Source organism: Crocodylus siamensis, chromosome 10 (genome assembly GCF_052110815.1).
Source record: "Crocodylus siamensis isolate JL-2025a chromosome 10, ASM5211081v1, whole genome shotgun sequence".
In the NCBI taxonomy this organism is placed as follows: Eukaryota; Metazoa; Chordata; order Crocodylia; family Crocodylidae; genus Crocodylus; species Crocodylus siamensis.
In genome coordinates, this window is record NC_143404.1 from 42,439,913 (window position 1) to 42,466,654 (window position 26,742).

General features: G+C 48.1%; 1 protein-coding gene across 25 annotated transcripts in view; it reads right to left on the minus strand.

Annotated features, from left to right (window-relative positions):
- Positions 1–26,742, minus strand: part of NDRG3 (NDRG family member 3) — an 87,668-nt gene that overhangs the window by 12,201 nt on the left and 48,725 nt on the right. For all 25 annotated transcript variants that reach the window (XM_090065183.1, XM_090065191.1, XM_090065198.1 and 22 more), the window contains 8 exons: positions 19,753–19,858; positions 18,307–18,427; positions 16,444–16,506; positions 15,496–15,556; positions 11,757–11,843; positions 11,150–11,206; positions 3,334–3,437; positions 2,558–2,623 (listed from right to left, as the gene is read on the minus strand). In XM_090065183.1, the coding sequence (XP_089921309.1) occupies positions 2,558–2,623; positions 3,334–3,437; positions 11,150–11,206; positions 11,757–11,843; positions 15,496–15,556; positions 16,444–16,506; positions 18,307–18,427; positions 19,753–19,858 (665 nt within the window). The remainder of the gene's footprint in view (positions 1–2,557; positions 2,624–3,333; positions 3,438–11,149; positions 11,207–11,756; positions 11,844–15,495; positions 15,557–16,443; positions 16,507–18,306; positions 18,428–19,752; positions 19,859–26,742) is intronic.

Sequence of the window (26,742 nt, forward strand, 5' to 3'; positions counted from 1 at the left end):
TGTTTCTGTAGTTGCCATCCCTAGTGTGGTAACATTCACCACCACCCTGTGCTTGTGTGTACTGTCTGCTGTTGGTGAGTACCAAAACTGTCTTGTAAAAGTGGTAGAAATGGGTCTGAGGGTCAGTACTGTCGTGGTCTTGGAACATATCCCTATTTGTTACATTGTAAAGTGAGTTCCCTTTATGCAAACTTGAGTTATGCACTGTTTTCCAGGAACACATGTACAGCATAAAGCAAGGGAAACCTGTATTTTCCTCAGAGCAGTTGTGGTGGTATCTGAGGGCTTTACTGTAGATTACCATTTTTTTAGTAAGTTTGGGATGATTGCTGGTTTTGTGGATGTAAGTATGAGGTCTGTGGCTTTTTGTATATAATGGTTTGTAGGATGCCATCCTGTACGTAGATCAGGGGTAGGCAAGATACAGCCCAACAAGCATTCTACCTGGCCCCTGGGGCCCCTAAAAATGAATATATAATATGTAATGCAGGTAAAGTGCAGGTTTAATGGAGCAGTTTTCTAAAAATTCCTTCTCCAGATGGCTCATGAAGTTGGCATTTGGAGGGGCCATATTTGTACCCATAACTGTGCCTGTTTTGGAGGAAGTGTTGACTGATGAAAGTGAAGTTGAGTGAGGATGAAGTGGATACATTGTGCAACTTGTTGCAAATCTGTGTACCAAATGTTCATATAAGTATTTCATGCAGGCAACTATGTCTTCTTGGTATGGGATATCTACAGGCTGGTGACACTGAAAGTTCCAGGTACAGCTTTCTTAGGGAGGTGGTTAATGTTCTGGACCTTGTTGAGCAAGTCTGTTGGCTTGTAGAAAACTGTGTTTGAGTGACAGGTCATTTCAGGGTGGTTTCTATGAATCCTGATAGCTCTTTAATGAGGATACTGCAGTTGGGTATGATGGGTCTGTGTGTAATTTGAGTTTGGTATGCTTTGTTCACAACCAAAGGCTGCTAGAAAGGGCTGCTTCTGAAAGTCCAGATTCTGGAATATTAATTTAATGACAAACTTATCAGACAAGAGGTCACATTTTGTAGCTTCAAAGGGACCTAGTAATTTGTCAGTGATGTCCCCTGATTTTTGTGGTCTGAGTGCAGTGCTGGTCGCCATTTTTGCAGTAGAGTGCAGGGGGTCTCCCCTTTGCCTCTGGCCAAGAGACCTCAGAAGTCCCACCCCTCCCTGGAGATTGACAGATGGCCATCTGTCAATCTCCAGGGAGAGGTGGGACTTCTGGGGCCCCTCAGCTAATTGGGGAGGTGGGGCAGCTACCGTGTTGCACCATGAAAACTGCCCTCTTCGCTTCAGGATACCAAGGCTTCCTACTTCTGTTTTCAGATCCCTTCCCTACTTGCTGGCCATTTTATAGCTTTTTTACGGTCCCTGTGCTTTTTTGCTGGGACCAGCTTTTTCATAGGGGACCCACCAAATTTCCAGTTTCTGTGAAAATTGTCATAGGAGAAAAACATATTAAGTTTCTTCCTGTGAAGTGTGGGCAGCAAAAGGGGGAACTAGAGCTTCTGCCTGTAGCACTTAAGTAGGTGGGTATTGTCTGGGTTGGATTCTCTTCTTGCTTACAGTAGTGGTGGTGGTGAAGTTTTCCATTGAAGTTAATAGGGTTCAGCCCCTAGACGCCTACAGCATTTTCTGGAATCGATCATCTGCAGTTTCACAGTTCACAGAATACTCAAGCCTACAACAGTTCTACCCCTTGGCAGATCTTAGGGGTCTGTACACATCTGAATGCTGAGGGAAGTGTGAATCAGTACAGTTAGTTCTACTTCTTGGACATGATCCTCCCTTAGCTACTGACCTCCTCTGACCACCCATGATTTAATTTTTACATTCCTCTACAGCAGTGGTTCTCAACATTTTTTGTACCAGGATCAATTTATAAACATCAGTGGCCAGTCCCAAGTCAGTACTCCTCACTACCAGCCTGCTGCCCCTAGGCCCCAGCTCCTCAGTGTTTTTAAAGTTTGTTGATCCATTTTTAAAGTTTGCTCATGACCCTTCCATTTTTCCTTGTGACCCATGGGTTGAGAAACACTGCTCTACAACATCCTGCTTTCAGCTCACTCAGGCTGCCACAGGGTTCCTCTCTGTTCTCCATATCTACCTGTCCCTGGAAAAAAATCCTGCTCCTTGCCTTGAACATTCCCTGCAGCTGCCTTCTCTCCCCAGTGGGCTACTGTGAAGATCTCCATGCTCCCTGCCATTCTTCTCTACAGACCTCAGCCCTTGCTAGAGGTAAACAAACAACTGATTTTTGTTTTATTAGGAAAAAAAGCATTTCAAGTTCACTTGAATTAAACTATTTTTCATTTTCCCCCCCTCACATAAATAGAAAAAAAATTGTTACATATCAAACAAAATCATTCTGTTCAACTGGAATCAGAATATTTGGATTCAGCAAGTGTTTTTTGATGTTTTTCTTGAAAAAAGTCAAGTTACATTTAGAAAGCAGACATACATTTTTAAACAATGTTTTGTTGTTGGGGTGTTTGTTTAAGACGCATAGAAAGACTGATGCAGAGCAACTTACTTGAGTGTTTTTGCTGTGTTTTCATTGATGCCCAAAACTGGTCTCTCAATTTCCAGGTCTCTACGACTGGAAGACGAAACAGAACAATTTTCCATCACACTACACAGGGAACCCTGCCATGGTAAAAGGGCAGTTCTCTGGAAGAGGGGCTGTGGAAGGAGATGACCCAGCTATCTCCCAGTTGAGGTCTGTATAAAAAAGTGACTAACATCTCCCAAGAGGATTCTGATGGTAAAACCTAGCAGAATGCTTTAAACCACAGGCAGGGCCTACTGCTCAGGGTTAGCACCAAATCAGAAAATGGTCTCTCCAGGCTTTAGTAACAACATAGGCCTGGTTCAAAAAGGAACAGTCTACTACTGCCACCCAGTTTATTCAGCAGAGCAAAGAGAAAACATTGATTTGCATTTTCAAGTCATAAGCTGTGGAGAACAGGAAGGAGACTCAAGGTATAATGTTAGCACTTTTGTCCCAAGGACTAGGCAAAAGGCTACTGAGACACTGTATTTAAATAGAAACAGCACTCTTCTGAGCTGGCTTTGTTTACTGATCCAGGGATAGAACACAGCTCAGCTGCAGATAAATAAAGGCTAAGGAAACTAGACCTATGGTGGTAGGAGTCATTATGAGATGCTTCAGAGTACAGCAGGTGGAAGGCTGTACATATTAGATGAGTACTTCCTTGTCTTGGGACTGTCTCCTGTGCCTTGTGCACCTAGGGGGTGCAGTAACTGTAAAACTGGCTGTGTACACACAGGCAAAATAGAGTTCTGTACCTGTTATATGAATTAAGAAACAGCTGAAGGTTATCTTGGTTAATGTCCTGTGCAATGTGAAGTGTGTATGTCTGAATAAGGTCCAGATTTGCCTGCAGTTCCTCCTATGGAGAAAGGATACAGTTAAAAAAGGCACAAAACAACATTTTGTTAAACATTTAAAAATCCTACCTGGGAAATTAACTTTGTTGAATATGCAACAGTGTACAAATCCCACATAAATCATTCACCCACCATCCCATCCCCAACAACCAAAATGCACAGATCTGCATTAAGTTCTGGGTTACACTGAAAAGACTGGCAGTGAACTTCATCTTGTTAGCTCTAACACTGCTTTCCAATTTGTCAGGATTCTTCTGAATTCTGCTTCTGAGCTCAGTGTGTTCCTTCCCAGTTTCTTGTCACCTACAAATATACTCGAGAATCTCTCCATTACAACATTCAAATTGTTAATAAACATGGGCCCAAGACAGACCTCTTCGGAGCTCCACTCAAAACCTTCTGCTATTTTGACATGGATTTGTTTATAATTGCCCCTTGATTGCAGCTATTGAGTCAGTTGTCGGTCCATCTTGTAGTATGTTATTTACTCAAATACAAGATGACTGAAGATAAGATGACTCCTCAGTAATTAGATTTCATATATGGACAATGTATAAATTTGTTACAATTGTCCAGGTACAAAATCTAAGTATTGGAGGGTTGTTTTGAATCCCCACCCCCACTGCTACAGCAGGGAAAGTGGTAGCTGGGGGGGAGGGGAGGGTTGTCAGGTGTCCCCCTTGCCCTCTGCCCCAACCTGCTTCTGACCCCTGCGGCCTTCCTGCTCCACCTGCACCTGCCCACCCCAGCTCTCCACAGCCTTTGCCCTTCCCCCTGCTTCCCAGTCTCTGCCCCCCTGTGGTTCTCTTCAGTCTCTGCCTCTTCCCCCCACCCCCAACTCAACTTTATTGTCAGATGCTGCTCAGGCTGCTCCATCCTGGAACACAACAGATGGAAACTCAGCTCTTGCTTGGCCATCCAGCAGTGTTCGCGCCGCTGACTGGCCAGGCAGGCAATGAAACAGTGTCAGCACTGATGATCAGCTTGACAGAGGAAGGACGACTCCTTGGGAAGAACTCCTCTGCTAGTTCCTTCAGTACCCTGGGATGAAATTTTTCATATGCTCTGTGCCGGGAGAGACTCCAGGCCAAGTTGGAGCCAAGCTGCTCCTGACGGGAAGGAGGAGGGGAGAGGAGGCGGCTCTGGCCCCAACCTGGGCTCAGAGCCAGTCAGTTGCAGCAGCTGCCTGCATCTCCTTCATTTCATATGCAAATATAAGAGGAGGGGCTTTTCCTCCCATGCTAGTTGGGGGCAAAAACCCCTCATCCTGTATTCAAGTAAATGCAGTAGCTTTCTCTAGCCCACATTTCTCCAATTTGCTTATGAGAAGGTCATGTGGGACTGTCAAAAGCTGTACTTAAATCCAGCTACAGTGATACACTATATACACTGCCTACCTTTCATCCACCTAGCTAGTTTGTCAAACAAGATGATCAAGGTTGTTTGGCATGATTTTTTCTTAGTAAATCCATGTTGGCTGCTTGTGATCAGCCCTTCCTTCTCCAGATGCTTGCAAGTAAACTTCCTTATGATATGCTTCAGTAACTTCCTAGGTATCAAGGCAAGGCTAACTGCTCTTAATTCTCCAGGTCCTCCCTTGTGCCTTTTTTTTAAAGAGGAGCACTACATTGGCTTTCTTCCCAGACCTCTGCTACCTTACCTGTTTCCCACGACTTCATAAATTTTATCGCCTAGGGTTCAGAGATCTCTTCTGCTAGTTCCTTCAGTACCCTAGGATGAAATTTATCAGGCCCTGCTGACTTGAGTAGAGAATGTTGTTCCTGGGAGAAAGGAGTGGATGGAGTCCAAGTAAGGACAGAGAACTGGAACGGCACAATAAAGGTTGCTGGAGTGAAACTGTTTGTGGTGCTGTTTGGGACACTGGCACTCTGCCTCCACCCCTTCTCCCCCTCTTGGAAGGTGAAAAGAAGATTTCTGAGAGGGGTGCTATGAATTTCTGGGAAAGCTAGGGATAAAGAAGAGCAAATGTCTCAAGCTCCTTGCCGCTTATGAAAGCACACCAGTGCTGGCTTCAAAGCCATACTACTGGAGAAAAACTAAATAAGCCATTGTCTTTGTGAGTCCAGAGGCAGAGCTTTCCAAGAAATGGGCAAAATCCATGACACCTTTACATCCTCCAAACAATTCTTCCCTATTAGTCAAGACAAGATTCAAGATAGATGGTTCCCTAGTTGTACCCTCAACTTCCTGTATTTTAAAGGTGTCCTCCACATGAGTCACGAACTTGCTCAATATTTTATGTTTGCTGTATAATTCTTCCAGCAAATACCTGACATATTGTATTAATACAATCTAATACCATTGCACAACTTTTGGATAGCTGTCACCTCCTTGAAGAGCTCCTCATCTACCTCTTTTTCCTGACTTGGTTGTCTATAACAATCCCCCACCATTATATATTATATACCTTTCTTTTTTATCGTCACCCGAATACATTCTGATATTCTACCTTCTTCCTCCTGAATCAGGGAACAAGTGTTTGCATTTTTGTGGTATATAACACCACCACCATTCTTCCTCCAAATCCTGTCCTTCCAAATCACAATGTACCTTTTAATGTTGAACTTTCAGTCATAATAATTGTCCAACAAAGTCTGTTATACCAATCAGGTCATAGTTCTTTTCACAGGCTGCGACTTCCAGCTCATCTTGTTTGTTTCCCATACTTCTCATGTTTGCATATATTGGGCATGTTTTGTACTTAGACCTACTTGTTTCTCTTTTGCATTTCTTACTGCTGTCCAGTGGCTCTGTGGCCCTTCCCCTGAGCTCAGCTTTTCTGGTCCTCTCCTCTCTGGATTTTTTGCTTTGCTGCTGGAGGGATTTTTTCACCATCCCCCATGGAATCTAGTTAAAGCCCTTCTTACTAGGTTGGCCACATGATGCCCAAAGATGCTTTTTCCAGTTCTGGGCCAATTAGTACCCATCTCTTGGTAGCTGTCTTCCTCCCCAGAACATCTGCCCATTGTCAAAGGATCCAAAGCCTTCATGTTGACAACACTTTCATGATGTGATGGTGCCTGCCTGGGCCCTTACTTTGAACTGGGAGGATTGATGAGAATACCATTTGTGTTCCAAGCTACTTAATCTTCCTGCTCAGTGTCCAGGGAAGCAGAAAGAGGAATTCCTGGCAAATTTTTCTGTGACATCTTGAATATGGACTCCAGGCAAAGAGCATACCTGGGACCCCAAATCCAGGTGACAAATTGGTAATTATGTCCTCTGCAGAAAGGAGTCACCAACCACCACCCCTCTCTCTTCTTCCTTCTTGGTGAAGTGGTCTTAGAGCCCTCCCATCCCTGGGGCCCTGCACTTCTTTCCTTTTAGACTCCTGGGCCCTCTAATCCTTGCCTGCCAGTGTCTTCACTTCTGCTTTTTTTCCAGCTGCAATACTGCAGAGTGCCTGAATCAATCTGTTCCTTTTGAATTCAGGGGACCTCACCTTCTGGCAGGCACAGGCTGATACTTCTTTTCTCTTTGGCCTCTCCTTTGCCAGCTTCTCATGACTTCTATCCAAGAATTCTTCATTTTCCCTGATAGTATGTAGCATAGACAGCTGTGTTTCCAGCTCTTCAGCCTTTTCCTCCAGGATGGGACACCAGCTTACTCTCAGTGCAAATGAAATGTTTCTAGACTCCCTGGGAGGAACACAAACACAGTACATCCTGTGCAAGTAACAACTGCTGATCCCATCTCTATTTATGCCTCTTATGCTACCTAGAGCAGGGGTTCTCAACCGTTTTCTTCCTGAGGCTTCCCCTAGAATGCTTTAAAAACTCCATGGCCCATCTGTGTCAGAACAACTGTCAGACTCCCCAAGCCCACACACAGAGCCCAGGTGCAGCGGGTGGGGCTCAGTGGCAGGGAGCCCGAGGCCCTAATCACCTGAGCAGCAGCAGCGTGGAGCCTCGCCCACAGCGCTGCCTGCAAGATGGAGGCTGTGGGCCTAGGTGGGGTGGACCTGGGCCCACCCCTGCTCCTTCCTTGGGACCCACCTCAGCCCCAGGGGTATGAGGCGGCTCCCCCCTGCGCCACGCCGAACTGGGCTGACCCCCTTGAAACCTGTTCACAGCCCCCCAGGGGGCCACAGACCCCCATTTAAGAACTGCTGCTCTAGAGGACACCTATGCTGTAGAAAACAAAACAAACAATAAAATCTGTGCACGTGCAGTGCATACCCACACACAGCCCCCTGTCCCCTGGGACCCTCCTATGCAGAGCCGGCCTTAGGTGTGGGCAATGTTGGGCAACTGCCCAAGGAGGGCAAAGGGGCACCACACGCACACAAATGGGTGCCATGAACCACAGGTAAGAGTGCAGGTCTGGGATGTTGCTCAGGGCCTCACACAATGCTGAGGTAGGTGGAGGGGGCCTTGGTGGGGCATAGTGGGATGCCTATGATTCTGTGTGTGTGTGTGGGGGGGGGGGGGCCAGCAGCAGTACCTGCCCCCACCCAGGGGGGCAGGGTGGGGCAAGGCAGAGCATGCAAAAAGCCCTGGGCTGGAGCCAGCAGCCTGTAGAGGTTAGCACGGGAGGGCTCAGGCTGAGTCTTGCCTGCACACAGCCAGTTGCATGTCAGGCCACGGATGAGTCCTGTGGTAGATGCACAGCGCCAGAACCTCTGTGCCAGCATTCGCTGGCTACCCATCATGGGCTCCTTCCCCCTCCACTTTGGTTCCATGGGACTGCAGCCAGTAGTTCCTGCCACAGACAGACGTCCTGCCCAGCTCTCTGGCTGGTTGGACAGAGCCCCTTTGTGGCAGGGCAGCAGTACTGGTGACTGGGGGGGAGGCATTAATGAGGGAGGTAGGGGGAAGTTCTCACCATTTTCCTGTAAACCAGCTCTGTTCTTGTGGTGAACTTCCAGGAAAACCTAGTCTCTATTAGCTGCTCCTCTGTTCGCAAGAGGCTGCCTTTTATAACGCTGCCTAATCTGGTCTTACTTGGCTCCACCTCTCAATTAGCTAGACCAGCCCCAGCTTAAGAAAAGCACTCAACACAGAGCTACAAGCACAAAGCCTGTCAATTAGTCACTCCATAACAAGAACATGTCAACTGCACAGACACCACAGATCAGGCACCTAGAATTTCTGGTCTTCAGACCACCAACTCCCAGAAAAGCCTTCTTATGGCAGAGTCCCACTGCTGAGCTGCTCCTTTCCTCTCCTCACAGCAGGTCCTCAGGCAAACTCCCTCTCAGTTGGTTCATGTTATTTCACTGTCACCCTAATACCTCTGGATTACACAAATACCTCTACTTGTCCCTCAGTATATCTGTCCGGAGAAATGCCATGGCAAGCATGCACAAAGCACATGATTATCTGAGACTCCCTTGGTAAGCCAACAACATGTTGAGTTTTGGGGCAACTTTAATCACTGGCTAAACAACTTCTATGGCCTTGGGCAGGTCTTAAAGCCCAACCCAACTTACCACTCCTATCTACAGCAGCTTGTTAGTCCAAAAAGAGAAATATTATAGCAACTTTCCATTTACCAAACAGCTGTTAAAGCAGTCATGCCTGGAATCAAGAGATTGTTTTCTAATGCCAGAGACCAGAAGGAAAAAATCTGGATACAAGAACCTCCATCAGAATGCTGTTTTAGAATACCTTTATTTACCAGGACATTTATTTTCAGAACTTGCCCCGATCACTCCATTTCTGAAGGAAACAAGCGATGGAAAGCCAAGAAACAAGCCAAAGAAATAAGTGATAGGAAAGCCAAGTGATTTAGCTGTGTAACAGGGAGCCAGAGGCTCCTGTTACTTTAAGGGGAGAAGCAGCAACAGGGAGGTTTCCCAGGTGGCAGAAACATTGCCCTTGTTGAGCTGGCTGCAGGAGAAGAGGCAGCCAGGGGAAAAACCAGAGGATATGAGTACCTATTGTAGGGCTAGTTGCTCTGCAATAGGAAGTTGGGCAGATCCCTGCTACAGGCAGATAAAACTGCTAAAGCAGTCAGAGCAGCAGTTGCAAGCTGCCCAGGAGTTAGCCATCAGGTCCTAATTGTAAAGCCCTGTGGGTGACTGGAGGGCCACCTGACTGGAAAGGGCAGGGCTTGAGAGCTATATAAGCCCAGGGCTTGAGTCAAGCAAACCGTCTGTCCCTGCACGCAGAACAGCTCTGCAGCAAGACGGCTGTTGCTGGGTGACTGGCTGCAATCGTGCTATGTCTAGAAACAGAAAATAAGGAGATGTGGGCTGGCAGAGGACTAGGACCCAGGATGGTATACAGAGGACTAGGACCCAGGGTTTTGGTATACAGACAGTGAGTTGAGAGTTTTAGTTATAGCCAGACTGCTTATATTGTTTGTTTGATTCACCAGTGGGCCGGCTCATGACTGGTAGTGGAGGTCAGAGATCACAGTGCAGGGAGCACAAGGGCTTGCACCTGCCCAGGGACAGGGGCTCAAACCACAGTGGTGATTGAGGGGCTGGGCTCAAGGTGAAGGCAGGCAGAGGCTGAGAGGGCCAAAACCTAGGCAAAAGGGATAGGGAGAAGAAAGGTCGCCTGAAGCCAAGAAGGCTAGGGCTGGAGCCTAAGAAGGGTAGAGACATGGCTAGGGGCCAGTGCCTAAGGAGGTCAGAGTTAGGGTCAGAGGCCCAGAGTCCGATACAGCAAGACAGGGGTTGGAGCGCAGAAGCCAGGTACAGTACACTAGGCCTAGGCTAAAAGGAACAAGCAAAAGAAAAGGAGCAGAGGCTGAGATGGCTAAGGCTTCAACAAGAGTGTGGAGGCCTGAAGTGACTGGACACTGACTGGGGAACAAAGTGCTCCACCTAAATATTAACTGGTAACAGCTGTGAGGCATGGATTTAACTATGGGGGTGGCTGGAGGTCACAAAGCCCATAAAGCAACAGATGCCCTGGGGCATAGACTAGCCAGGAGGGCCCATGGTCCACTTAGCTCGAGTGGGGTCTGAGGGGGCCCTGCTGGATGCAGTGCCACAGAGGGCTTGCTTTGGGACTCTGGGGCAACCTCCCTTTTTGCAATCACTATTCCAACAAAGATACAGCAGGTGGGGAAAAAGGGGAGAATACCTAGAGACCCAGAGCAGGGCAGGAGATGCGTGGCCACCCCTAAGGGGCTGGATCCTGTTATAGGCTAAAACAAGAAAACTTCCTAACTCCACCCAAATTCAGAGATGTTCCTTAGGTAAATTCCTGGAACGTAAAGGTTTCATAGTAAGAAGCAGGGAGAGAACTGAACATTATATTTTTTCTGCTTTTGCCAGAAGCCAGTGGAGACTTGTTTTGCACTGGAAATCACAGAAAGATGGAAGATGAGATTTTTGTCTTTAAGACTCAAATTTGCATTGGTGGCCAATAAACTGCTGCTTCTCCGCCAGTTCCTAAATGCAGACAAAATTTCAGCTGTGAGAGTGGCATCTGTATGTGGTAATTGCTTCTTAGATGCAAGCAAGGCATTAGGGATGTTTACGAGAGAGTGGAATTTTCATTTCATTTCCTTCCCTGATCTAGGGAATGGACTAAATCAGCAGGGCAGATGATAGGATGTGGATAGATGCCAAGGGCACAAAGTCTTAGTTGCAGGGTTGTCCAGTTGAGAAGCTAGGCCTGGTCTGTGGTAACCCCCTCTTTGGAGGAGTAGATACAAGTACAAAGGACAAAGCATACATTTCACTAGTACTGGCAACTCTGTAGTAAAAAAAAAAAAAAAAAAAAAAAAAACTTACATGACCAAAATGGTGAGCCAAGACTATGTCCACTATGTTGGTTGTCCAGCCTGAAAGCTAAAGAGGAAACAAAGCCATTTCAAGCTATTTTGCTACAAATATCTACATAAATCTTGAAAAGTAAACACAGTGAAATAATAAAATCCAGAACTAGCTGTAAAGGATGGGAAATGATATACCAAAAATTTGAGAGAAGTTTGGTTCATGTAAGAGGAGTACACAGAATATAGCTGTCTGGAGAAGGCTAGATCTTTAAAAAAAACCCCAGCAACTGCAGACTAATACCATGGTCAAAAGAGATGTTGCATATCCCTCCTGCCACACAAGACCTTGAGTGCAGCACTAACCCAAAGGAAAGCTAACCGCTGAATAACTACCTTGCTTCCTGTTGTATTCCATGCTTTCCCATTTATGTGTGACCAAACCTATCCTGCCTGATCATGTGAACAGTAGCAAACTTGGCCTCCACGGAAGCTGCAAGGTAGCAGCACGAGGGACTGCAGTCTACAATCTGACAAACTTCCTGACAGGTCTATTTTCTTTGTGTTCTACACATCCCCCTTCAGGCACTACAAGGAGGGTACACTTAGAGAAAGAAGCGTCTCACCTTGGCTACTGCCCAGTCAATCCAGCCTTTTGCACATGGATCAATATTAATAAGCACAATCCCTTCCACCAAGTCTGGGTGATTAAGCTGAAACGAGACAGCATGTGCATACTGAGCAGTGTGCGAGGAATTTTTAAGTCAGGGAGCGAAAAAATAGGTCTGAAGGCAAGGAAACTCGTGAAATGAAGATGCAACAAAATAAGAAATAAAACTGTAACTGAAAACCTGTGTGGGATGGTCATGATCAGTATTCCTCAGCACCTCTCTCAAAGCTAAGCAGTAGCTTTGCCTCATTTAGCTGAGGGGAAACTGAAACACAGAAATATGTAGTAACCTTCTGAAAGTCAAGCCTGGAAGCCAGAAACAAAACTAGAAGAGAAACCCAGTTCTTGACATTGCATCATTCCACTTCCTGTGACTGCAGGCCCAAAGCAGAAGGGGACCCTGTACATGCCATGGGGTTTAATCCTAATTAACTTAAACGGGTTTATGACATTTAAACTTGTTTATTTTGGAGCACTGCGTCAGTGTCTGCAAGCACTAGACTTTCAAACAAATTAAGCCCGATATGCAATTCCCATGTAAATTCCAGCAGGGGGAGCCAAATTCCAAATCTACCCAGGTACTGTCTTCCATACTGAATTCCAGAGGGTGCATGTTCACCACAATGTGTGATCAGTAATCACAGTCTTCAACAGAGACCTAAATTTCTTCATTGTAGAACAGTTAGAAGAAGTGAAATGGATTTAAATCAGGCATGGGGACAGCAGGCAGTACATGCACAATGTCTACACTGCTCTGCTAGTGTGTATGTCTCTGACTGGAAGAGACTACAATATGTTAAAACCATTTAATAAGTATATTTTATACGGCAGCCAGACATGCCCCTCATACCTGTGACCAATATTAAGTTAGAATTTAAATCACTGGTAGCAAGAAGCAAATGCAGCCATCTGCTGCTCCCTGATATCTTTCCCAGCCTGCTTGGACTATTGGTCTTTCACCACAGCAAAGCTGCTTATATTGTTTTAAAATATGAATTGCAGGATTTAAAAACTGGATTTTTTCTTCAAAGATTAAATTAAATATTTAATTTAAATATTTAATCTTGGCTTATGCCAAGATTCCACAACATTACTGCTACCTATCATGAGAATGGGATATGGCAGGGATTTTCAACCTTCTGGTGGAGCAGGTAGGAGGTGGGAGTCTTGCATTCGGTGCTGGCATGGGGTGGTGGATGGTGGCAGTGGCCACCGTGTGCAAACTCCCCGACCACCCCCATGTCTGGACGGGCAGGCAGCACCTGTGCGGCTTGCAGAGGGGAGCCGCTGCCCTCGCCCCACTCCTACCCCTGCTCCTGGGAGGCAACGCTTCAGGGTGGTGGGTGGCAGTGCTCCATCCCTACCCACCTGCGTGTACCCTGTCAGACCTTCCCAAGTACCCCTGGCGATACAGTTGACAACTTCTGGGATATGAAATTTAACGGGAAACAGTAAGCTTTCTGTAGGGTTTTGAACAGTTCTAGAGAACTTTAATAGAGAATTATAAACTGCCAATCTATAAGATGATTGAAATTTAACTATAAGCTTTTTTATTCTCTATTCAATTTTATAGATTCCAATTTTCATAGAATTCTATTGTTTCCATCACTATTCCATTTGAACAAATATTCTGTAAGAAAAAGACATAAAACTAATAAAAAAATCCACTGCTCTCAGCAGGGAAGAGCTGCCAACTACAGTGGCACAAAAGAGACTTCCAACTGTTCAAGGGACAATAGCACTCAGGACTGCTCTGTGCCCTGGTTGCCCCAGCTAGTGATCCTTTGCACTGGGCAAGACTGTTTCATGTATAGGTTGCTGGCAATGAAGCCATTTTCAAAATAGGTAGCACTACAGGTACACCAATATATTGGTTCCATATCGGATTGGTACCGATATAAAGAAAATTGTCTATATTGAATATTGACCTGACAGGGCCAATAATTTGGCTGATAAATGCCCGTGCTGCATGCAGCCGCAGCGCAGCATGGAGCAGAGCCGGCAGCATGGAAAGCTGCCTCCAGCTGGTAAGTCAGAAAGGGAGGGGTGAGGGAAGGGGCATGGAGGGCAGATCAACACCCCTTGTGGTGATGGAGGGGGCAGGGGCTGTCCAGCAAGGGCAGGGGAGGGGTGGGGGGGAGTGTGGGACAGAAGCGTGGTTTGTGGGGTGGGGACAGCTCCCGTCACTGCTTGCACCCGGGTGGGGGAGGGGCGTGTGCCCCTGGATCTGCGCGAGGGGTGAGCTGCAGCTGTGCAGGGCTTTTCTTGCCAAGGGCTGGGCTCGGAGTGGGCTCTGGCAGCGGTGGGAGGAGGCTACAGCCAGCCCAAATTTCACTGCAGATCTGCTCCCAGCCCCACACTACTGCCCGGTGCAGCACCAGCTTTTCCCAGCACTTGGGTGGAGGTGGGGTTTTCAGCTAGGGCTGTGGTGGGTGACAGTAAGGGGCTGGGAGCTGCAGTGAAATTTGGGGTGGCTGCCACCTCCTCCCAGCACCACCAGAGCCCACTCTGAGCCCAGGTCTTGGCAAGAAAAGCCACATGCAGTGCCGGCTGCAGCTCCATCCTGCAGCTGCAGCCTACCCTGCTCCACGCAGAGCTGGGGCCACACAGCCCCCCACCCCCCTGGGGTGCAAGCATCAGCAGGAGCTGCCCCCACCGCACAAGCTGCACCTGTGTCCTGCACCCCCCCCCGACCCCAGCTGGCCAGCGCCTGTCCCTGCCCCCTCCTTCACCATGGGGGGGTGTTGATCTGAGTTCCACTACGCCCCTTCCCTCGCCTTCCACCACACAGGACTTACCACCTGATGGCAGCTGCATCAGATATCGGATTGGTATCAGCTGATATGTCTCCTTAAATATCAGCTATCAATATTGGACCTCAAAATCTCTATCGATGCACCCCTAGTAGCAACATGCCAACTTCTGTACAGGGTGAGAGGTGGCCATAAGAGGTGCTAAGTGGCAGACGATATTCATTTCAAAGCCTTCTTCGTTTAGGGCCTTAAAGTGAGTTTTTCTGTAAACTTTGCACTTTGCCTTTGTTTTTACTTATAACCCTGAAATGTTCACCCAAGGGTTACTAAAGCTTTATTTAATAATTTTACATATAGGTACAAATACTCAAATAATCAGCAGTCTTATTTATAACATAATAGTAAAGCTAACCACCTCCACTGGTTTCCAACCGAGAGGAATAGTCCCTTCCCTGAGCTGGTTAAAAAATACGTATTCAGCAATGAGGCTGCAACTAAGGGTCAGTTTCTTCCATTCTGTGTTTGTAGTAAGCCCATCACCGTGTCAATTGTTTTGTCCAAGACACACCATCAGTGCCAGACTACTGTGAACAGAAGACATCAGACAAGCCTTCAGATAGGTACAGTGACTGTTTATTTCTTCTCCTGTAAGTGCCAGTGGTCAGTTCCTTACTCAAATGACCTCTTCAGTAGCCAAAAATAAAGGCTTCTCATACAGAGGGGCTTACCCAGAGAGGCTCTGAATTTAGTAAAGCTTCAGAGGAATTCTTGCTGTTTAACCTCTCTGTTTAGGCCCTGTGGAACTTGAAGCCATTCTCACTTGGCCATCTGGAGACATGCTGTGCTTTCTCCTCGTCTGTCTGGGCCCTGCAGAAGGGCTGTGTGGTCACAGGGGAATGGAAAGACAAAGAAGTCACCACAAGGAGCTGAAAAGCTACTTACTGCAAATCTGCTGAGGATGTATGCACCAGCTCCAACTCCAATTCCAATGATGCTTTTCAGGCTGAAATACAGACACTTCAGAATCAGCAGGGTTAATTTAAGCTCAAATCCCAAGTACTTGTGAGTTCTCTAGTCCAGTGGCTCTCAAACTTTTTGTATGAGGACCCATTTGTAAACATCAGTGGCCAGTCCCGACCCAGTGCCCCTCAATTCCCAACCCACTGCCCCCCATACCCAGGCGCCAGCCCCCTAGAGAGTGAGGGAGGGGGGCTAACGGCCCCTTGCAGGCTGAAGCTCTGACAGCCTGCAAGGGAAAAGCCACAATTTCCCATGTTTTTCTCCTTTAAAGGAGAATCCATTTTTAAAGTTTGCTCATGACCCTTTCATATGGTTTTGCAACTCACTTTTGGGTTGTGACCCACAGGTTGAGAAATGCTGATGCCAAGCTTTTTGGCAGACAAGCCACAAATTAACCCTGTACCTTCTGATCCCTTTCCCCTGTCCAATCTGCTACTTTGATTTCTGTTCCCCAACCAATTTGCTGCTCTGCTTTCCACTCCCTGCCCAATGCTCCTAGCCTGACCTGCTGCTCTGCTTTCTGCTCCCCACCCTGTATACCACTGTGCTTCCTGTTTCCTCCCCAATCCATGACATACCACACACAGAGGCTGCCTGTGTCACTTTTGGCACCTATGGTGCAGGTTGGCCACCCTCCTCAAGCCTCACTCTTCAGATTGGCCACAGTTCATTTCCCCTTTTACTCTGCTATGGGACATCAACTGCAACTGCCAGTAGAACATGTTTTCCAAAAGAAGTACACCCCAGCTGAGGCTGTGTGAGCTACGAGTTGGACAAGCCTCTTTAGGGCAACCACTGATTGCAGCAGATCCTCCATGGGTGCACATGCAGTAACCAAACAAGTAATTCTGAGTTCCACTACAGACTTACCTCAGGTGTGTTAGAACAGCAGGCAGCATTTCAGCCAGCTCATCCATGCTAGAGTACTGGTATCTAAAACCCAAGGCAGAAAGAAAGAGTCAGAGAACCTCAAAATATGTGATCAGATCTTAAATTAGAATCTACAAAGGTCATTCAAAGATAAGAAAGTCAAAGATGGTCCACTTAACACAGGGGTGGCCAAAATATGGCCTGTGAGGCCATTCTATCTGGTCTGCGGGGCCCCTAAAAAATTTAGAAAATTAATATTTATCTGTCCTTGGTTCCTGTCAAAAATGACAGGAGACAGGAGCATTAGGACCCAGGGGGAGCCCTGGAGAACTCCTGCAGCAGCAGGGCCTACCTGGCCCCACCTCCCCAGCTGGAAGACCCAGCAGCACTGGGAAACTCAAGGGGGAAGGGCAAGGGAGGACCCTGGGCAGGGAAGGAGCTGGTGCTGAGCATGGGAAAAGCAGCATGGCTGGCACCCCACATGCTACAGCTGCTCGCAGCCCGTGTGGGGCTGCCTGTGCCTGCTCAGCACAGCCCCGCACTGGCTGAGAGTGGCTGCAGCAAGGAGTGCTGGCCATGGGGCAGGGGAGGGGCATCTTTTCCCTGCACTCAGCACGAGCTCCTTCCTTGCTGGTAAGCAGGATGTCAGGGCAGCATGCTGTCCCCTACCTGTATCGTGGGGCTGGGGGGGGCACTGGGAGTGAGTGGGTGCAAAAGTCAGTGGGAGCACTGGGCCTGCATCGATGTCCTGGGGCCAGTGCCGGTGGGGCCCAGAGCAGGATGGCAGGAGTACAGGGGTCCCGGCTGGCAGGGGCTCTATGGAGCTGGGCCAGCTCCCCCCTCTCCCTGCTCGTGCAGCCCAGCCTGGCTCCACAGTCCCGTCAGCCTGCACCCCGCTCTGGGCTCCACCGGTGCTGGCCCTGGGACGCTGATCCCAAGATGATAACCAGGGGCAGGGCACCTGTCAAAGGGCGGGGCTACCCACGCAGCCCTCGACAGCTTGCTAAAACTGGGTAAGCGGCCCTCTGCCTGAAATAATTGCCTGCCCCTGACTTAGCACACACTCAAATGATCTTTTTGCAGGGACTCTGCAGAATGTCTATACATTATGAATCGTATTCCTTGAAGCCACAATGTAGAGAGAACTGTAGGGCGTGGCATATATATCAGAGGAAGAAAGGACAGAGCACAGGTAGAGCTGTGGTACTCAGTGGTACTCAACCTTCCTACCCTGCATGCTAGGTAAGTGGCATGGGGTCAGTTTGTGGGCCAGATTTTATGCATGGGGTTGGTCCACAGGCTCGATCCAGCATGAAGTTGGCAAGTGGGGTTGGTTCACAGATGCAGTCTGCCACACAAGCCCAGCCTGGTCCCACCTGCTGGATCTGGCTGTGGAGTGATCCTGAATGCTGGCCTGGCCCCCCACACAGGATTTGGTCACAGAGTGACTCTGTGCACTGGCTTGGCCCCACGTGCTAAATCTGGGTGTGGACCAACAGCTTTAATTGCTGTCACTGCTCCCTCAGTGCCAAATATTTGTACTCATGGGGAGCCCCATGAACTAGATAATACAGTCCTGTGGGCTGGAGGTGAAGCACCTTGCTTTATACCATTTGTACAATATTTGAGGTCTATTAAGAGCATGCTCTAAATCAGAAAGCTACCACCAGCATTAGCTATTACTGATGTAATCAACTTCTCTGCCTCAGACAGCACAAGTCCTGTAAGGCTGTAGTGATCCCTCTCCTCCAGTGGCTGGGCATGCACCCATTTCTGCCAGTGTGGGGAGGAATGTTGGCATCTCAACAAAATTGGGCTTTGAGAAATCTCTAGACATGACAAGGGGCTTCCTAAAGTTCTTACCCAGATGGGAAAGGGGGAGCCCCTTCCTGCTGGCCTGGTGCATCCACATGGCATACAGCAAAGTGCCGAGTGATTTCCTGCATGTCTTCAAAGTTGAAGAATGCATTAAAACAGGATTTGTCTGCAAGAGATAATAACAAATCATGAGCCCCTATCACTGCCCTAAACCCCACTACGATGCACCTTTCAAACAGCAGTACCATCTACCTACACCAATTCCCCAATGCACTGCTCTGCTCTGCATCATTTGGATGCTTAACAGCTTGGGGCATGCTGTGACTTAAGAATAAGTTAAATTCCAAGCAACTGCAATCTACAAAGCGAACAGTGCCAAAACAGCAGCCAGGACAGCTACAGTGGAGTCTAGAGGGCAGAAATAATCCCTCACCAGTACCACTGTCCAGCCAACTCCACTGTACAGCATACATCAGTGCAAACAGATACCCTGTCTATAGCAGCAGTTCTCAATCTTTTCAGTCAGGGCACCCCTCCATTACATTTTTAATATGGCAGCACCACTATTGGTTCTGTCTCAGCTTCTCAACTGGATGCTGCTGCTGCCAGATAAATTGCCCCATATGCCTGCTGCACAGCCAATCCAGAAAGGGCATGTGCCATGTGCATGCTCCTCTTGCATTAGGGCTCTCTAATAAACCTAAAGCAGACAGAGCTGGCTCAGACTGTAGATTATCCTGGCCTGACCCTCCCCATGCTCCTCCCTAAAGCAAAGGCGCAAATGTAGAACTGTCCTATATGCCTCTGCTTCTTGGAGAAAGGAATCAGAACTCATAGTTTCATAGATGTTAGGGTTAGAAGAGACCTATTAGATCATCAAGTCTGACCCCCTGCCCCAGGCAGGAAAGATTGCTGCCAGATGACCCCAGCCAGGTTTCTGTCCAATCTCCTTTTAAATACCTCCAAGGAAGGGGACAGCACCCCCTCCTTTGGAAGCGTATTCCATATTTTGGCAACTCACACGGTAAAAATTTTTTTTTCCTGATGTCCTGATGATTCTTGGAAAAAAAAAAAAATTAATTGCAAGCTTTTGGGCACAAGCACCCTTCTTCAGGCATAGAAGAAGAGATCATAAAAGTTCTGCTTCTTCGGAGAACCATTTGGGTGGGGGAGGGGGAGGAGCTAGACTGGGAAAGGCCTTAGCCAACTCTGTCTACTTTCGAGTTATTAGAGAGCCTTAATGCAGCAAAAGTGTGTGTGTGCTGCACTTTTACCTGGCTGTCACCACTACTATGGCAGTGTCTGCATCGCAGCACCCCTGAGGGGGTTTCGTGGCACCCCTGCAGTGCATTGTCTTCTAGTGGGACTCAGTTTTGCCCCACTGGACTGTAACTGGTGTCTGACCAGCTGCCACATGAAACTGGACCTTCACATGCCTGATGAAACAATGTAAGCAAGTGCACGTGAGTCTTTTAGTGCAGGAAGACTTACGGTTAAGGCCAATGTCATGGTAAGTAAGGATAACAGGTCTGTTCCCTTTTGGGGTGCCCCGCATGGTGACATGCACAACTCCAAAAGCAGTTTCAATGTTGTGCTCCTGCAGAGAGACAAGAACAGAAGCCTAGCTACTCTGTATGATGAACAATGCTAGTAGACTCCTGCCGAGAGCTGCAGGGAGTCCCAAACATGGACAGTAGCCCTCGGGCCATGGAGGAGACTTGGGCCATGTTTCACATTTAAATGGTTCTCTCCATAACTTGTCACTAGTACAGGCTAAAACCCAAACCTAGCTTGCAGCTCCTCTGAGTACACAGGCAGACTACTGACTGAAATGTTTCCAAGTGAAACGTTTGTTATGGGTTATAAGTTTGCACAACATGTAGCATTATGAGGCTCTGGCCTCTACATACTACTGCAATATTAACTTATAAAGTCTCTTGCTGTGTCAACAACTGAACTGTTCCAAAATGTCACTGGGGCAGGGGGAAAGGGGATTATTGGTGAGTTTTAAGTTGGCTGAAGAGTCAAAACCGTGCTTTGCAAGTTTTTCCACAGATACAATAGGTGGTGCCTTGAGGGAGGCATAGCTGTTGTCTAGGATGCCCTTCTTGAGGTATGCTTTCAGGGTGTCCTTGTAGCACTTCCACGAGTCCTCTTACCATGACTGAGTTAACAAAAGAGGACTTGCTTCAGGAGACAAGTATCAGCCATCCAGACACAGCAGCCAACCCAGCAGAGTTAATGTCTCACGATCTTTGTCTCAATGCTAGTTATGTTAGCTGCAGAGAGGATGCTGGCATTGGTGCAGTGGTCTTCCCATCTAATGTGAAGGATCTTCCTGAGGCAACGCTGGTGGAACCACTCCAGACGCTTAAGATGGCTTCAGTATGTCACCCACGTCTCAAACCCATAGAGGAGCATGGAGATAACCACTGCATTGTAGTGATCTTAGTTTCCATCTGTAGATCTCAGTCATTAAAGACACAGCTAAGCATCTTTCGGAAGGATACACTGGCACAGCTATGTTTGATTTCTACATCAAGACTGACTGACTAAGAGAGGTGGCTGTCAAGGTATGGGAAGTGCTTGACATTTTCCAGGGGCTCTCCACCAATGGCAATTTACTGGGGGAGGGGGCAGCTTGTGCTGGGGCAGGCTGATGAAGCACCTTGGTTTTGCCAATATTAAGGGAGACTCTCAGGCTATGACAGGCACCTGACAAAAGGTCAAGGGTGAGCTGCAGATCAGTCTCAGTGTGCACAAGGATAAGTCATCAGCACCTGAAGGTTGCTGATGCCAGTCTTGGTAACTTTAAATTTTGCTGTGAAGGAGCTGCAGGTTGAAAAACTGACCGTCCATTCAATACTCAACCCCAATTCTGGGAGAAAGGTGGTCATGGATGATAACCAAAATCACAGCAAGATAGATGGAGAATAGGATTGAGGCGGTGATGTAGCCCCGCTTAACACCAGTATAGATGGTAAATGGGTCCATGTCTGATCCACTGCCAAGGATGGTGGTGGTCCCATCATGGAGTAGCCTGAGGATGCTGATGAATTTCAGTGGACAACCAAACCTAGCCAGTACCTTACAGTAGCTTGTAACTGACTAAACTCTGCAGTGTGCTTACCTGACTTGGGATCAGGGAGAGTGCTTGGACTCATGCTTTGGGGGTCCCAGGGACTGGGGCATGATGAGTGTTTGTGGTTGACTAAGGGAGTGAGAATACAACTGGTTGCTAGAAAGATTGCTTTTATTGAACAAGCAACATAAGGCAGTTCTTTGATAAAAAGTACCAACAAAATGAAAGAAAAAGAGACAGCAGAGTTTGGCTGCATGCCAGAGTGGCCAGCTGGAGCAGTTGGGAGAGGGAAGAGGGGGAGTGAAGAACAATGGAGGTTCCTGGAAGATTGACTAGGGTGTGATAATGATGACAAAATGACAGAGTTCAAGATCCTAAGGGATGGACTGGATTGCAAAAAAGCAGACTTACAAACTTCAGGACTAGGGGGACAGAGTCCCCTGGGAGGCAAGTCTGAGGGGGAAAGACTTCAGAAGAGGTAGTTGTACTTTAAGGAAGCTGTACTAAGGGCACGGGAATTATCCTGATGTGATGGAAGAATGAAAAGCGCAACAGGAGACCAGCCTGGCTAACCAGCAATCTCTTCAATGAGTTGAAACTCAAAAAGAAATTCTAAAGAAAGTGGAAACTATGTCATATTACAGGCAATCGTGACTTACGGCATTTCGACTTACGGCGATTTGCACTTGCGGTGCTCTGCCATTTACACCCATGTTATTACTTATGGCACTGGATTCTCACACTTATGGCACTACAGGGAAATTTACGATGAGAAAAGTAGGGCAGCAAAACAAACATCCCTGGAACAGTTTCTCAAGAAGCCATCAAGTGGCCCTAAATTTCCCCAAAAATCTCCCCAAAGAAGCCCTTCTGAATTCCATGACCCTCATGAAGAAGTTCCTTCACCTTCTGATTAAATAACATTTTATTTGATTAGTTACTGTATTGCCCTGTTTAATCGATTTATATACAGTACACTTTAGAATGCTTTGTACTGTACAGTGTATATTATTTATAGTGGATTAAATAGTTGATTTAAATATGGCGTTTATGGTCATTTTTATAAAAAGTTGGGCATCTGGCCCTTGGTCAGGAACGTAACCCCTTATTATAACATTATTTCTATGGGAAAATCATAGATTTCATAGACATTAGGGCTGGAAGGGACCTCGGAAGATCATCGAGTCCAGCCCCCTGCCCAAAGGGCAGGAAGTCAGCTGGGGTCATAGGATCCCAGCAAGATAAGCATCCAATTTACTCTTGAAGGTGTTCAACGTAGGTGCTTGAACCACCTCCAATGGCAGACTGTTCCAGACCTTGGGGGCTCGGACAGTAAAGAAATTCTTCCTTATGTCCAGCCTGAAACGGTCTTGCAGGAGTTTGTGACCGTTCGACCTCGTCATCCCTTGGGGCGCTCTGGTGAACAAACGTTCCCCCAGATCCTGGTGGTCACCCCTGATAAACTTATAGGTGGCCATCAGATCACCCCTGAGCCTACGCTTTTCCAGGCTAAAGAGTCCCATGGCTCTCAGCCTGTCATCATAAGATCTGTTTTCTTGACCTCTGATCATGCGCGTGGCTCTCCTCTGGACTCTCTCAAGCTTCTCTACATCCTTTTGAATTGTGGAGCCCAAAACTGGACGCAGTACTCCAGCTGCGGCCTCACCAAGGCCGAGTACAAGGGGAGAATGACGTCCCGGGATTTGCTCGAGAAGCATCTATGGATGCAAGCCAGTGTTTTGGTCGCTTTACTAGCCGCAGCATCGCATTGCAGGCTCATGTTCATCTTGTGGTCAATGATGACCCCCAAGTCTCTTTCTTCTGTAGTGCTAACCAACGTAGCACTGCCGAGCCTATAAGGGTGCCGCAGGTTTTTCCTCCCAAGGTGGAGAACCTTGCATTTTTTGGTGTTAAACACCATCAGGTTTTCGTCTGCCCATTTGCTGAGCTTGTCCAGGTCAGCCTGGATCACCCGCCTGTCCTCTGGCGTGGATGCTTTGCCCCAAAGTTTGGTGTCATCGGCGAACTTGGCCAGTCCACTCCTGACTCCAATGTCCACATCGTTAATGAAGATGTTGAACAGTATGGGTCCCAGGACAGAGCCTTGAGGGACCCCACTGGTCACAGGGCACCACGATGAGTGACTGCCATCAATTACAACCCTCTGGGTCCCACCACGGAGCCAATTTCCCAGCCAGTGGATCGTGGTGGAGCCAAGGCCACAACTGGGCAGTTTGGCCAAGAGGTGATCATGGGATACCAGATCAAAAGCTTTTTTGAAGTCAAGATATATGACATCAACCTCTTCTCCCTTGTCCAGGTGATAGGTCACCTTGTCATAGAAGGAAATGAGATTGGTCAAACAAGACCTACCCGCAACAAACCCGTGCTGGCTGTCCCTTAGAATGTTAGCCTGGGCCAGTCCCTCAAGGATGGCCTCCTTAATAAACTTTCTAGGATCTTCCCCAGGATAGAAGTCAGGCTAATGGGCCTGGAGTTAGCCGGATCCACTCTCCTCCCTTTTTTGAAGATCGGCACCACATTGGCCTTCTTCCAGTCTTTGGGCACTACACCAGAGCGCCAGGAGTTTTCAAAGATCCGTGCCAGGGGCTGGGCTATGACGCTCGCCAGCTCCTTGAGTACCCTGGGGTGCAGATTGTCAGGGCCAGCTGACTTGAAGGTATCCAGCTTCTCAAGGTGTTCCTTCACGAGGTCAGCATTTATGGAGGGTAGGGGATCCCCCTCACCCAGATTTCCCTGTCCATAGCAGGCATGGGCATCCCATGTGACTGATGAAAGACTGACGCAAAGTACCTATTTAATAGGTTGGCTTTTTCCTGGGCGTCAGTTGTCAGTTGCCCCATCTGGTTTAGCAGGGGTCCAACACTGCCCTTGCTTTTCCTCCAGCTCCCCACATATCTGAAAAAGGACTTTTTGTTGTCCTTGATGCTTGAAGCTAGTTGGAGTTCAGTTGCAGCCTTGGCTTTCCTGGTTTGCTCCCTGCAGGACCAGACCAGCACGGAGTAATCCTCCTTGGAGGTGAATCCCGTCCTCCATCCTTTGTAGGCTTTCCTTTTTAGCCACAGGAGGTCCGCTAGGTCCCTGGAGAACCAGGGGGGCTGCTGTGCCTTCTTGCTGCCTTTCCTCCTTGTTGGGATAGATTTAACTTGTGCATTGAGGATCGCTTCCATGAGAAGCAACCACTCTTCTTGAACTCCCATCTTCCTGGGGTCATTGTCCCTGAGGGCCTGACCGACAAGCCTCTTGAGCTTGTCAAAGTCGGCTTTTCTGAAGTCAAGGACTTCTGTGTTGCTGACTGACTTGCCAGCTTTACAGTGGATGGTGAAGGTGATCAGCTCGTGGTTGCTGTCACCCAGCTTCCCATCGATCACTAGGGATCATGGAGTAGAACCTGAAATAATCTATTGTGAGGCACCTAGAGGAGAACAAGGTGATCAGCAGGGATCCTAGTTCTCTCTGTTTAAAAATAGCATATTATCTGATAAAAACTCAGCAAATTATTTGATTAAACCCCCCCAAAACTGCATTTTTCCATGATTAAAATGAAACATCAGTATATATGTATGTATTAGCTGAACACAATGTTTTATTGACATATTTACAATTTTAAAGCAATTTGGAAGCCTGCCAGTGCTCCAATCACTATAATAAAATAAACTGTAAATTCCTATACATTTTGGCATTTGATTTTGGATTTTTAAATCATGGAAAAATCATAGCTCCTCCTGTCCCTTTCACTCACCAGGATGCAGGTCCAGCTGCAGCTGTCCCCTCCCTACTTCTTGTGGTGCTTGTGGCAGGAAGCCACCTTTGTTTCTCCCCCAAAATCTCTACTCTGTGACAATTTGGTTAGGATGGGCCCACCTTTACCCTATACCCTTAGGTAACCTGAGCTGGCTACACTCCTGAGGGAGGGGGGAAACCTGCTCCCTCTGCCTACATGACTGGTATCAGCTACCTGGGTGAGGGGCTTCTGCCTGGTGGGCTAAAGTCTGCCCGGCAACTAGTGATGCATTTCAAATTGGTTGGCCGACAGCCGACAGGTGCTGGCCTCCATGGGACCAGGTGAATGAGGTCACAGGGGCTATATAAGTTAAGACTGCCCAGGAGGAGGGGGCAGCAGCCATGTGTGGGACTCAGACTTAGGAGTTTTACCATCTGAAACTGGCTCTCTCCCCCATAACTCATGAGCTAGGAACAGCCTGCCTCCAGAGGGAATCTCCAACAGCCTCTGGATGATGCTTGTGAGTAAGCTATTCGAGATCTGATTAGATATATAGCTGGCAGTAACTCAGATGCATGATCAAAAGGCTACCTCAGCCAGACTGTTTTGCTCTATGGGATGTCTATGAGATTGCTCTCTCTTGTACCCTATTTTCACCCTACCCCTGTAATCAATAAAGTTCTCCTTTGTGATTGGTGCAGGAGACTTATTGAGGGGTGGGTCTAAATTATGCCTAAGAGGCCTCTTAGGTCTGCGGACTAAGGGAGACTTTCCTTTTTGGCCCCTGATTTGGGGAAGTGCCCCAAGTGCCTGTACAGGGTTGAGTACCTGTAGGACTATTAGGCCTGTGTTTCCCCGAGGACACAGAGCTGAGAGAGTCCCTTCTCGGGGTGGTGGCATCTTACGTTACCCCCAGGCTAGTGAGTGTGCTCCAGGAAGGGGGTCAGCCGGATGCGAGGCACCCCTAAGGGAGGCACTTAGAGCCTGAAAGGTGGTCAGGCACAGTGAGGTGGGTGGCTCAATGCAGGAGTGCCCCCTACGGGCCCGCCACAGTGCTTAGCAGCTCTGATATGCCAGTACCCTGCCTATGCCATTGCCTCTCACTCCCCAACCACAGACCCCCCCTCACTCCTGCTGGTGCTCCTCAGTCCCCAGCCCTGCCAGTACCCCTCACTCTCTACCTACAGTCCCCTAGGCCCTGCTAGTGTCCTTCACTCACCACCCATGGTCTCCTGGACCCTGCTGGTGTTCTTCACTCCCCACCCACATCCCCCTGGCCCTGATGATGCCCCTCACTCACCATCCAAAGCTCCCCCTTGCCGTTGATGCTCCACACTCCCCATCCACAACCCTGCTAGTGCCACTCATTCACTACCCATGGCTTCCTGGACCCTGGTGGTGCCCCTCCCCACCCACAGCTCCCAACACCCTCAGCCATCCCAGAGGGGACTCACAGCTTCCAGAGCTATGGGGCCAGGGACTAGGGTCTGTAGCACCCTATCCCCCCAGAGCAGTGCCTAAGACCCAGCTGCCACCCATGGGAGGTGGTGGCTGCTGTGCAGAGTGGGGCATGGAGCCAGGTTTCTCTTCCCCTATGGGTAGCATGGCAGAAGTGAAGCCTGTGGGACAGGGGGGTGGGTGTGGGCTGCTCACT